Here is a 14,715-nt window from a genome sequence, read left to right on the forward strand (position 1 = left end):
TATAAAATTTCAGAATTTATTATTTGAATAATACTGATCTTCTTCTTCTTTGTTTTTCTCTATTTTCTTCTTCAAGATTATGAGTTTTTTAATAGTATGGAAGCTATGCTTTTAGAACGTTGTCAAGTAAATCCTTTCTTTTAAAATCTTTACAACTATGGTAAGGGTGCACTCTTTGTTAATCACACTGATGGCGATCTGTCTTGTTAGTGAGTTCCGTCTCTCTATCCTAAGTTAATCAAAACTGGCATCTCTAAGGATAGGTGAGAAGAATAACTTTTTTTCCTATCTTCTTCTGGTAATAGATTTTTACCAGCTACTTGCCCTTTCCCCCTCCCCCAACAAAATGAATGTCTAAAGGCTGGTTCCAAACAAAACAGATATATTAACAGGTTTAAAATATCAAAATGATCAGTTATGTTGTGTTGGTGTTATATACATAGTGTGTGAGTGTGTGGTTGTTATCGGACACTTACCTGTAAAAACAAACATGGTAAGCTTTTTTTTTTTTTTCCCCCAATCTTTCTGTAGAGGCACAACATAAAGCCAGCCTCTTAACAATAACTACAGCCTGTAGCCTATAATAAACCTGGGCTATCACAGTTATTCCAACCGGCCTGAGCTATTGTGACTAATCTAAAAGGCCTCCTTTTAAGCAAATGTGCATTGCTCCCTGGAGAAAGACCATCATACCAGCCTATTCCTTTGAATTTTATTATTACCTGTCTTCATTATTAAATCATGTGCCCTTAAGGTATGTACATACGTTTCACCAATTTCACCATCAAATGAAAAAAAGAATCACTGCTAAACAGTCACCACCATTGATGCTTTTGAGTAATGATGTTGGTGAAGAATACTAAATATACCATCGGCTGCCAAAAGAGCAAACAAATCTGTCTTGGAAAAAGTACAGGCAGAATGCTTATTAGCAGTGAGGATGGCAAGAATTCGTCTCACATACTTTGGACATGTTATCAAGAGGGACCAGTCCCTGGAGAAGGACATCATGCTTGGTCAAGTAGAGGGTCAGTGAAAAAGAGGAAGACTCTCAAGCAGATGAATTGACACCGCCTGCAACAATGAGCTCAAGCATAACAACGATCCTGAGGATGGCACAGGACCGGGCTGTTTCATTCTATTCTACATAGAATAGCTATGTGTCTGAACAGACTTGATGGTACCTAACAGATACAACATTGTTGATTTGTAAATGAAACTACAGTAAAAAATAGTTGCTATCTAATTCAGGTAGTGTCTATGATTACTACTTTTATGGTATTGCTAACAGCTTGGGAGGAGTAGTTATGTGTGAAAGCAGACTGTTTGTTCTTTTTATAAAAACAGAGGATTTTTTTTTTTTTAACCTGCATGATCTAATCATGCCTGGATCTTTTTTTCCTATTATCATCTGTTCTAACACAACAGCAAAAACAATCTGTTTTATAGTCATCTGAGTTCAAGTAAAAGAATGAGACATTATAAAATGCTATTTTAATTTTGCGTGTTTTTATCTTTGCATTTAATCAAAACAAAGGTTTCTCTAATTTAACTCATGAATTTATCTCCTTTAACTTCACATGAAACTAATGATATCAAGGTAAGGGTATATCTGTCATTCACTATTCAATTTCTTCTAACTTTGGAAGAATAGTGAAAACAGGAAATTTGACTGGGCTGATGGCCTAATTAAAAGTGACAGACTTGCACTCTGAATAGCTTTTCAGCACCCTTTCACTTTTTTTTTTTTTTCTGAATGCTGATCTAAGCTTAAAATGTTCATTAGTAACTCATTAAAGACTTAGTTACAGTCCAGTGGGTGAGTCCTGAATATAATGATGGCATGTGTATACAAATGTGTAGACTCATAATTAGAGGAACTGTCACATTTTGGGATTAAGAATATACAATGCAGTCTTTGAAAAACACTATGGAAAGTAAGTGACCCCAAGATAGTGCTGTATTTAAAATTCTGCTTACTATCCAGATCATTTGTTTTTTAGTCCTAATTCCTAAAGGTATGTTTTAATGATGCCCTTTTTCCAAGGATTAAACATGTGAGGCATTTTGTTAGGACCTTTATATACCATATTTAATCCTTGTATTCTAACAAAGCAAGCATCATTACCCCTTCAACAAATAAGGTAACTGGGATTCTAATTGGGTAAGGTCACATTTCTTGGAAGTAATAGAAATGGACTTAGACTCTAAGGCTTGAGATCTTTCGACTTCTTTCAACAGGGCCAGACAAGTTGAGATTCTAAAACAGTTTAGGATTGGATACTACTGTAAATTTCAGTTTCTAGGCATGTAAGCATTCTGTCTAAATATGTTGAAATCATCCTCCATTCATGGTTCCTTAAAACTGTTAGGGCTGTTCAATATCAATATTTATAAATCATTCATTATCTTTATTTGGCTCTCTACTAACCCTTTCTCCCCTAAATAATATTTTCACACCAGATAAGCCCATTGGGCTAAAATAATTGAAGTCTGCTATGATCCTTACCATATAAAACCTTAGGTTATCTTCTAATTCCCATCTTTAATAATATTGTTTAAAGTTGTGATGTAAATAAGTCCAGAGAGCAGAAAAACAAAGTCTATAGAGACAAAATAAAAACACAGTATTTACTTTTTAATATATGAAAATATAAATAAGAGGATTCCAAAATCTGAAAGCAAAAGAATTCAGAACAGACCAAAACCAGGAAATTTTTTAGCTACCAAGATTGGTTATTATGAATAATGTTGCCATGAAAATGTGTGTACACGATTTTTGACAGATATGTTTTCATATCTCTTGGGTACACATGTAGGAATGGAATTGTTTAGTCATATGGCAACTCCTATTTAGCATTTTGAAGAACTGTTAAACAGTTCCAAGTGGCTACACAGTTGAACATTTCTAATAGCAATATGAGGGTTCCGATTTCTCCACACACTTGCCAACACTTATTATTGTCTCCTTTACAAAAAAAAAAAAAAAAAAATGGAACCCATCCAAATGTCGATCAAATGATGAATGGGTAAATATAATGTGGTACTTTTCATAGAATAGAGTATTATTTAGAAATTAAAAAAAAAAAAGAAGAAGAAAGTACTGATACATGCTACAACAAAGATGAATCTTGAAAATACCATGCTAGGTGAAAGAAGGGAATCACAAAAAATCACATATTGAGTAATTACATTTACATGAAATGTCCAAAATATGAAATCCATAGAGATAGAAAGGAGGTTAGTCATTGGCAGGGGCAAGAGGGAAGGGGCAACTGGGATAGACTACTAATGGATAGGTATCTTCGGAGGTGTTGAAAATGTTCTAAAATTAGATTGTGGTGATGTTTGCACAACTACAAATCAACTACAGAATGATATACTTAAATGGATGAATTTTACATGTGAAATATATCTCAATAATACTGTAAAAAACTTCATTATACATTAATGAAAAAGAAGATATTACTGCATTTAATGTAGTTAAAAAATAACCACATGATGTTGTTGGTAATTGAATGTCTTCTTTCTTAATCTCAAGAAAACTGTTTTTCAGACTACCTTGAGCAATAAGATTGAGTTTTCTTTAGTGGCAACAGGAATAGAAGTAATGTGCACTACTTCCAAGTATGTCCATAGAACCTCCACCATGTTCCTTCCTTCTTCTTATATACTCAGATGGGTGATGACTGTCAGAATGACTTTGAAGTCTTTTGCCATTAGACTGGGCCTCTGAATAACTCTGTGGTGCAGAAGAACACACCACTCCACAACACACACATTCTGACCAGAAACTCCTACCCACTTGCACTGTTGTTGAACATGAAAAAATTTTGTTAAAAAAAAAAAAAAAAACCTGTTGCCATCGGGTTGATTCCAACTCATAGCAACCCTATAGGGCAGAGTAGAACTGCCCCACAGGGTTTCCAAGGAGCAGATGGTGAATTCAAACTGCCAGCCTTTTGGTTAGCAGCCAAACGCTTAACCACTATGCAACCAGGGCTCCAATTTTGTTAAGGCCATTATTAATTTTGAAACCTATTGTTAGCAGATTCCAGTTTATCCTATTCAATACATGGCTCAAGTATGGAGATTAAGTTAGATTACTCAAAGAAATCTTCTTCCAGAAGTTTTATACTACATAATCTGAAACTCACTCTCTCTGTCTCTGTAACTTGATCTCTTTCCTATTTGACAACGTTTTATCCCAGATATTTGTTTTTCTCAGGTTCCATTCCTACCACTTTGCAAACACAAACATATAAACTACAGTGTTATTTCAGGGGGTCTCATTTTCTCCAACTGATCAGTCTACTTCTGGGATTTTATCTTCAATCACTATATTTTTGTAATATATAGTTTATGTTTAGTTGAATAAGTACTTTCTTAATATTCTTTTCAATTGTTTTAATAATTGCCTTGCTTAAGATTCAATATGTATTTTAAAATACTTCTTTTGAGTTTCTACCTAGAAAGGTTTACACTAGTATTCTGAATCCAGTTGTATAAAACTTCCTAAAAACTAATTTGGAATTATTTGACTTTACCATAATCGGTCTTTTCATCCAGAAACAAAGAATATTGCTCCACATATGTGATTGCCAGTAAAATTTAAGGGTTTTCTTCTATTAGGTTTCATGCAATTCTTGTTAAGATATTTCCTGAGTAATTTACAATTTTCAATGCTGTTTTTGACTAGAATCATATATGCATGTTTTAAGCATACATCTGAACTCAAAGGACCATTTTAATTTCTTGAATATATCATCACAGACCCTACAGATAATAATTGTACCTTAATATCTGAATATGTACTCTTCTTATTATGATCTGTTTATTAATGTTAGAGCTAAAACTTTTTGATTTGTTTTAATCAGATTGTAGCAATAAAAAGGAAGCTTGTCTTCAGCAACCTGAAAGATTAGATAAGAACCTTAGAAGACAGTGAGTTTATGTTAATATGAGAGGAGCAACTAAGAAAACGAGGGTGAGAATGATTGCACAACTCGAAGACTGTAATCAATGTCACTGAATTGTACATGTAGAAATGGTTGAATTGGTATATGTTTTTCTGTATACATTCTCAACGACAAAATAAAATTTTTTAAAAAATAAGGTTGTCTTGATCATTTATTATCACTCATTTTTTGATAGTAATTTATTTTCCGATTAAGGAATTAGTCTTTTACTTTTCATTCCCCAGGGGATTTTATCTAGGAGTACAGCAAAGACTCAAAATTTATATACACGCATGTTCTTTGCAGCAATATCAGTAACAGCAAAATATGATATTAAACATTGAGCCATCAAAATTTGGTTAGATAAATCATGGTACCTTGATATGATGCAATATTAATGTCTTTTTTAATTTAATGAGAGTAAGAAATACATACGATTCAATGTTAAGTTAAAAAGAGGATAATAAATTTCATTCCTAACATTATTCTGATTTTGTTTAAAATATGTGTACACATGCATGACTACAAGAAAAGCAAGCATTAAGAGTAATTATATCACTGAGTCATGGGATTGTGGGTGATTTTTTTTTTCTTAAATTTGCTTTCTGATTTACAATTTCCATAAGGAAAATTATTTTGACGATAAAGTATATTATAGTGGTGATGAGTAACAGAGAAATGTATGAAATTATGCTCTTTTACTTTACTAGTAAGCTACAAACTTAAGGACGTTCAAATGATCACAAACTATAATAATATGTATACCAAAAGCAAACCAAAACTGTTACCATTTAGTTCAATTCTGACTTACAGCAACTCTATCGGAGAAGGTAGAACTACCCCATAGGGTTTCCAAGGACTGTGCCACCGGGGGTCTAATAATATGTATAGATGAAATAAACACAGAAAGCTATTGAATGACATCGCGAGCACCTACTTTGTATGAAGACTTGTATCTGTTACTTTTTTAAGTACAACTAACTTATTTCTCTTGCAAATCCTTAACTAGAGTAGCTTGTTTAAGCAAATCCTTCATATTTTTCTTTTGGGGGAGGGTAAGAATGCAAAACTATATTTAAAGAAACTAATTTTTGTTATGAAATATGAAAATACAGATTCAAATAAAACCAAAATGTGATTATTAACAAAATTCAAACAGTTTACTCTCAATCTATTAATTAAAAATCTGAAAAAGTAAAGAAAAAATCAACCTTATTTTTCAGTAAGGCCTTGTTCCTAAACTGTCAAACTTAAACAGATTATAACACAATATGTAATTTCTAAGTGACATGACCAATCAATGAGACTGTTTCCCATAGCATCTGAATATTCTGACTGACTATTAAGGACTCATTTGCCAATCAGTATTACAGGAATAAACACATGAAAAATGTATTGTGGCTACTTATATGAGATTATAAAAGCTAGAGCACCATTACACTGAGAATGAAAGTAAATACATGATTTAGAGATCCAAAGAAGAGAAAATAATAAATTATGACTTATTGTATATTCCAAAAGCAGAACACTATTTCAAAATTCATTCAACATCAGGTATACAACAACTATCCTATGGCAGGCACAGTCTACCAAGGCCAGGAAATATAAAAATAAGATAAAATTGCAAACCCTCAAATAGTCACTGTATATAATCTGAAATTACGAAAATGGTATTTTACTTTCAAGGTTTTCACATGATACTCATATACTATCACTACAACAAAACTCACGTAAAATACATCTTATAAGTGAGAAGGTAAAATAAAATTATTTTTCAATGCTAACCTGAATACAAATTTATAGGGAAGATTTTTAAACAAACTCTTACAGAGACAAAGTAAACCTATTAGCATGACTATTTTTAGTTTATACTGTGATATTAGAGTTTGAGTAGTTAACTGTAAGTAACTCAGCATCAAGCAGTAAGCTTGTGAATGGTGTTGGATGTGTTAGTAATTGCATAGTAATACTATGACAAAAATGTTTCTGTATAACATAAATGATCACAAAAATAGTGATATTACTGCAGATATTACAAATTATCTAGGCTGACAAACAATACAAATATTTCAATGATGATTACTCACTAAAAATACAAAGTTAAGCAGAGATTAGAGGTCAACCTAACTCAAAACTAATAAACACATCTTCATAAAAAGAAGTATATGGTAAAATGTTATGTAGTAAAATGTAAGTTTTGCACTTTCTCAAGCTTAACATCTTATTAGAAGTTAAAAGAAATATGGATATTATTTTAAATCACTGATATATTCAGTAGTGTTCTAACTGTAAAAATACATGTATAATAAGATGCAAATTACATAAAAACATATAAGGACTAAATATTCATGTGTCTAACCATTGTTTATATCTATTAACTACTATGTATTACAAGTAACTACTTGAACATAGCAAAAAGAATTTCAGCCAGTACAGCCCATGAATATAAATATAGATGCATCTTTAATAATAATACAAAATAGGCTTGTAGAGCAAAGTATGCCTATGGTGGATATGGAATTTTTTTTTTTTTTCTGTGAAGTTACCTTAAAAAAAAAAAAAGGAAATTTCCAATGATCCTGCTCATAACTTTTCAATTGGGACCCAGTTTACAAGAGAAGTTTAATTAAGATGAGATATAGTTATAATATCTGAGCACCCCAAACACCTTCCCAACTTCCAATCCATCCGGGCTTGGAATGAAGTTATCTGAGCACCCCAAACACCTTCCCAACTTCCAATCCATCCGGGCTTGGAATGAAGTGCCTCCCAGGACTAGATCTTCTAGCCCAGGATCCCACATTGAACATTGATAGTCCTCTATTGACAGTCAACATGAGCCCCAGGTGACTACCTTATCACTGAGTTATTGTTCTCCAATTCTCTTCTTTTCCCCTGTTCCCAACTACATCAGTAGAACAAAGAAGATTCTTTATCTTCACAAAACACTACATTTGTTCACAGCAAAGAACTGGCCAAGCTGCTTCTCTTCTGCCAGGTTTCACTGCATTATAGATAAGGGTTTTATGGCTCTATGTGAAGGGGGCACAGTCATGGAAAACAGAGAAACAGACATGCAGAAGTACACAGAGACATAAAGTATGGACAGGTAAACATAGAACCAGACACATTTCCTTATTAAAAAAAATTGTATATATGCAATGTTGATGAACTGATTAATTTTGTTTTCTTACATGAAACCTTAACCAGACTTTCTAAGACGATGTAGAAGATTGGTCAATTAATGTGAATACTATTAGGAATTAATTCTTTAGTTCAATTTCTATTTTAATTTATGCAGGAGTCATGCACAAAGGCAATACTGAAGTATATACTACCAACTGAAAGAGTGATAAATTTGGTTTGAAAATTTTGTTTAGTTACTAGTGTTCTGAAATTTCTGACAAAAATTGAAAACTGAGATTCAAGTAGAAAAACATTTTTCTTTCAATTCTCAGGATGAGAATAAAGAAAATGATGCATTTTCCTTAATCATCAAAGGTATATCTATGTTTCAAGGTAAGTTAAGGGATGGGAAAAAAAAAAAAATCTCCTGAACATTCGCCAAATGCCAGGTATTGTGTTAGAATTTATACGTATATTATCCCATTCATTTATTAAAATAACCCTGCAGGGATTAAATTTTGAATCTTCCAGATGAAAAGTAGGCTTACAAATTTTTAGGTTACTGTAAGCTTCTTAAAGGAAAGAGTCTGTATTTTTCACTACCATATCCTTAGCCACCAGCACGGCTTTCTGGCACACAGTAGGTGATGAATGGTATTTACTGTATCAAGCAATAGGGTTACATAGCTGGTAGACTGCAAAGCTGGAATTTTAATTCAGGTGTGTCAGACTTCAAAGACCAGTTTCTCTAGAATTTGTGTCCAGAATTTGGAAGAGGCAGGTGATCAGTGTTTCCACCTCTCCTGTTCCTAAATAATTGGGATAATGTAGATGGGATTCTTTAGGGAAGAATGGCCTTCATGGGAATTGGATACGTACTGGCAGTTAAGACCGGAGCTCAAAAAGACAGCTCCTCGATTTTAAAACCCCACTGTATCACTTGGGTGGTATCACTTAGTAGCTGTGTAACCTCAGTCAAGTTACTTTATCACTCAATGCCTCAATGCCTTTACCTATACAATGGTAATAACAATAATGAATAATAATAATAAACTGATAATATTGTTGTGAGGATTAATTGAACTAAAGTTTATGGCTATAAAATAATTAGCCATCATTATTATTTGCACTGGATGAAGAGATAGCAATTAAAATCAGTCCTTAGAAAAAATGAATTTTCAATGGCCAGGGACGAAATAAAGTCAGACATCTCAACAGCATGTAGGCAAAAAGATGTCATCAGGGAGTTTATGGAAACAGGCCTACTTCTATAACTGTGATATCCATTTTCACTCAGTCATCTAAAGCTTCAAGTTGTGCAGTATTCCTTTAAGCCAGGATCTGTGGAAACTCTAAAAATTCCTATCCTATTATATTTCACATTTCATCAAAGGTATATACATTCCTCTATTTAGAACAAGTTAGATTCCAAAAGGGTGTTGAAAAAGTCTTTCATTCACAAGTCAGAAGTAGTATCCTAAATGCAACAAAGAAGGCCTTCTCTACAAGGCAGGTAAAACTGATTTGCATTTTCTCTACTGCAAAGTTTTAAAATATCTATGAGGCATAAAAAGGTCAAAATTTATAAGTAGAGAGCTTATATATTCTTTAGCCTGATATGCTTCAAACTGCCAGATAATATTAAGTAGTTCACATAATACAAAAATAATTACTTAAGTTGTTAGCCAAAAATATTATATATACCAAGTAAATCTTTTATGTGACCTATCATATTACAGGTTTAAAAATACTTGTCAGAATTACTTGGAGAAATTTTTTCTGTCTACATGTGTATGCATTTAATACAGCCTTCCAGACTCCAACCCAAAGCCCACATTCTATGAGTCAGCCATGCCTGGGGCCATTTAAAATACATAAAAAAAAAATAAAATAAAAAAGACAACAATTTTGGGGAACTAGAAATTCCAATCTGAAGACAGGTGTGTCTTTCTTACAGTGTCCTTTTCTTCTATCTTTAACTTACATTTCTCTAAAAAAGGTTACTTTAGACTGAACTTTTGAACATGAATTGTGTATGTATGTAGGTTTAAGGTAGGTATTTTTCTAAAATTAAAAAATTGAATCACCTTTAGGTATACTGACTGATAAGGAAAGCACTTGTTGACAGTGACAATTCTTCCATTGACACTAATCAAAAAATGTTGTATATGTCCAAGCATGTGAGTGTGTAAGTGCTGCATCAGTATATTAAGGAAACATTTAGAAATTTTAGTAAAATTTACATTGTCTACACTAGACAATTGAATAAGTATGATTTTATTTAATTTTTAAATCAATTTTAAAGTCACAAGCTTATAGTGGCTTAAATCACACTAGAAGTGCATTAAATCACTATAAGAAAATGTTAAAGGAAACAAAAGTTTTTTTTGTTGTTGTTTTTTTTTTCCAGTTTTCATAATAACAATGAATGCAATTCAAGTTGAAACTGAGGACCATGGGCCAAATTCAGAATTGTGTCATTAATGAACTACAATAGGTTTCAGTAGTCAATATTACAGCCAAAGTGAGCTAAAGAGGCTAACAATTCATTTCAGTTGCTTTTTACACTATGCTAGTCTGAGGCCTCCTAAGCAGTGGCAAATATAGCTGTGTCCCTTTTTCTTTACTGTAACTACCATCAACATATGAGAGAGTGACTACATTATGCATTCAAATCTTAGTGCAAAACCAATGATAATTAGAAGAAAACTTTAAATTGTGAAGGGATACGTGTACAGTTTCTTTATTGTGCAGTTTTTAGAAAGATTCGATGAATATTACACTAAATTGTAGACTATATATGTCTGGTTTTCTTATTGAATTAGAGATTTTATAAAATTTGTAAAGAGCCATTATTTTTAAAATATTATATTTGTGTTGCAAACATCAAGATGAGTAAATGAACAAAGTAAGTATACAAGTCCATTATGAATGTTAGCATATTTCAGTAAAACGACCTTTGTCTGAAAAGTCAAAAAAAAGTGCATATTATTTTTTGTTGTTTTTTAATGTTTTGTGCTCTAAAAGCTATATGACAGAAATCATTTTCCTTCAGTAAATTATATTTTGCACTCTGTGCATTAAAGATTGTACAGAGAAGAAAATACTCAGGAAAAAAAAAAAAAAATGATTACCTGGTTTTAGAAGGCAGGTTTGTCATAATTTTCTTTCAAATGTACGTATTCATCACACTAAAAACTACTTTGAACTACAAAAATGTAAGCCCAAATTCATAATTACATAATTAATGATTCAGCAGATTTTCCATAGTGTAGTAAACACAAATAATTAAATATGCAGGAGCTCTTAAAAAAAAAGAAAAAAAATGGTTCTACATATATTTCAACAGGCGTTTTAAAAAAGTTGTCTCAAAGTCATTTATTTTATTTTAGCTTACTAATGCATAAGCTGCAAAATCTCAAGGCAAAGATTTGGAAGAAAGGGCCTAGTGTGAATAAGTGAGACAACTTTAAGCGTCATGCAGAAATCTAATTAAAGGTCTTACCGTGAATTATTGGTGCTGAGAGCATCATGAAGACTAGTAGCTGTGATGGCCACATGGCTGTACACTCAGACGTAGGAGTCCCTCAAGAGTGAGTTTTTCAAATGTGAAATGAAATAAGTGTCCTTCTGGTTCCTCTTCTGTACTTCAAGACAGACGATTTAAAAAAAAAAAAAAAACTCCAAAAGAAAAAAAAGACTTCAAAAACAGAAACACCAATATCCACAATTTGAAACCTGCAAACAAGGAAAAACAATTGATTATCAAATGCAGTTATTCTTATCATAATTCACTGAAAGATTACAAGTAAAACAAATTATTTTTGCATTTACTTCCATAGTATTTACTACCTAGAACCAAAATGGACTGAAATAAACAATTCGTTCTCATTAGACCAAATTAATTTGAATATAATGATTTTACTCAGCATACTTTGTGTGGACATTTTTCATGAACTATAATTTCTACAAACACTGGAAAAGTAAAAAAAAAAAATTATTCATCATTATTACCATGGATACATTTGAAACAACAAAAAAAGGCTAAATATATGTTTCAAAATTTCATTTTGGTCCCTATTATTCATTAAGACATTATTCTAAGTATTAACTACCATACAGTTCCAAGTATCTTGGTATTTCTGCGAACATCATAAATTTATGTTTATAAAAGATGATCTTTAGTTTGATAATCTAAAACTTCACTATAGAAAATTAAAGCAAATTATTGACAAAATCACAATTTAGACTCCTGTTGCAGTCTAGTCGATTTTGATTCATAGCGACTCTGTAAGAAGAAGTAGAGCTGCCCCACAGGGCTTCCAACGCTGTAATCTTTAGGGAAACAGACTGCCACAATCTTTCTCCCACAGAGCAGGCTGGTGGGTTCAGTTAGCAGCAGAGCCCTTAACCACTGTACCACCAGAGCTCCTCTCACAATTTAGTACAGCTAAAATCCACAATTGGTCTGCAGTTTGTCATCTTCTCGTAGCTTGTGTGTTGCTGTGACGCTGGAAGCTATGGCACAGGTATTTCAAATACCAGTATAGTCACCCATGGTGGACAGGTTGCAGCCGAGCTTCCAGACTAAGACAGACTAGGAAGAATAACTGGCAGTGTATTTAAACAAAAAAATTGGCCATTGAAAACCTTATGAATAGCAGCAGAACATTGTCTGATATAGTGCCTGAAAATGAGCCCTTCAGGTTGGAAGGCACTCAAAATATGACTGAGGAAGAACTGCCTTCTCAAATAAGGGTCAACCTCAATGACGTGGCTGGAATAAAGCTTTCTGATCTTCATTTTCTGATGTGGAATGGCTTAAAATGAGAAGAAACAGGTGCAAACATCCATTAATAATGGAAACGTGGAATGTGTGAAGTATTAATCTAGGAAAATTGGAAGTCATCAAAAATGAAATGGAAAACATAAAGATTGCTATCCTAGATATTAGTGAGCTGAAATGGACTGGTATTGGCCATTTTGAATTGGACAAACATATAGTCTACTATGCCAGGAATGACAAATTGAAGAGAAATGGCATCACATTAATCATCAAAAAGAACATTTCAATATCTATCTTGAAGTATAACACTGTCAGTGGTAGGATAATATCCACATATCTACAAGGAAAAGCAGTTAATAAGACTATTAATCAAATTTATGCACCAACCACTAACGCAAAAGATGAAGGATTTGAAGATTTTTAACTTCCGCAGTTTGAAATTGATCAAACATGCAATCAAGATCCACTGATAATTACTGGTGATTGGGATGTGAAATTTGGAAACAAAGAAGGATAAGTGGCTGGAAAATATTACCTTGGTGAGAGAAATGATGCCAAGAGATCATATGACAGAATTTTGCAAGAGAAATGACACCAAAGGATCATATGATAGATTTTTGCAAAACCAACAACTTATTCACTGAAAATATCTTTTTTTTTTTTTTTAAAAACAACATAAACTACAGCTATACATGAGAACTTCACTGGTTAGAATACACAGGAATCAAATTGACTTATCTGAGGGAAGAGACGATGGAGCAGCTCAGTATCATTTGTCACACCAAGGCCAAAACGGATCATCAATTGCTCATATGCAAGTTCAAGTTGAAGCTAAAGAAAATTAAAACAAGTCCACAAGAGTCAAAGTATGATCTTAAGGATATCCCACCTGAATTTAGAGACCATCTCAAGATTAGATTTGATGCACTGAATGCTAATGACCAAAGACCAGAAGAGCTGTGGGATGACATCAAGGGCATCATACTTGAAGAAGGCAGAAAAGAAAGAAATGAAAAAAATTGGTGTGAGAGGAGACTCTAAAACTTGCTGTTGAACAGAGTAGCTAAAGCAAATTGAAGAACTGATAGAGTAAAAGAACTGAACAGAAAATTTCAAAGGACTGCTTGAGAAGAGAAAGTAAATTTATTATAATGAAATGTGCAAAGGCCTGGAGATAGAAAATCAAAAGGGAAGAATACACTTGACATATCTTAAGCTGAAAGAACTGAAGAAAAAAATCCAAGCCTTGAGTTGCAGTATTGAAGGATTCTATGGGCAAAATATTGAATGATGAAGGTAGCATCAAAAGAAGATGAAGAAATACACAGAGTCGCTGTACCAAAAATAACTGGTCAATGTTTCATCATTTCAAGAGGTAACATGTGATCAATAACCAACGGTATTGAAGGAAGAAGTCCAAGCTGCACTGAAGGCACTGGTGAAAAACAAGGCTCAAGGAACTGACGGACTATCAATTGAGATGTTTCAACAAACAGTTAAAAAGCTAGAGGTGGTCCCTCCTCTATGGCAAGAAATTTGGAAGACAGCTACCTGGCCAACTGACTGGAAGAGATCCGAATTTCTACCCAACATGATCCAACAGAATGTATAAATTATCGAACAATATCATTAATATCACATGCAAGTGAATTTTTGCTAAAGGTCATTCAAAAACAGTTGCAGAGTACACGGATGGGGCACTGTCAGAAATTCAAGCCAGGTTCAGAAGAGAATGTGAAAGCAGGGATATCATTGCTGATTTCAGATGGATCTTGGCTGAAAGCAGAGAATACCAGAAAGATGTTAACCTGTGTTTTATTGACTACGCAAAGGCACTTGACTGTG

The 14,715-nt window shown here is 33.0% G+C and overlaps 1 protein-coding gene across 12 annotated transcripts in view; it reads right to left on the minus strand.

Annotated features, from left to right (window-relative positions):
* ADGRL3 (adhesion G protein-coupled receptor L3) overlaps nucleotides 1-14,715 on the minus strand; it is a 945,099-nt gene that overhangs the window by 572,949 nt on the left and 357,435 nt on the right. For all 12 annotated transcript variants that reach the window (XM_049886210.1, XM_049886209.1, XM_049886208.1 and 9 more), the window contains one exon: nucleotides 11,590-11,822. In XM_049886210.1, coding sequence (XP_049742167.1) covers nucleotides 11,590-11,644 — 55 coding nt within the window. In that variant the 5' untranslated portion in view covers nucleotides 11,645-11,822. The remainder of the gene's footprint in view (nucleotides 1-11,589; nucleotides 11,823-14,715) is intronic.

The sequence above is a fragment of the Elephas maximus genome, chromosome 5 (genome assembly GCF_024166365.1).
Source record: "Elephas maximus indicus isolate mEleMax1 chromosome 5, mEleMax1 primary haplotype, whole genome shotgun sequence".
Classification (NCBI taxonomy): Eukaryota; Metazoa; Chordata; class Mammalia; order Proboscidea; family Elephantidae; genus Elephas; species Elephas maximus.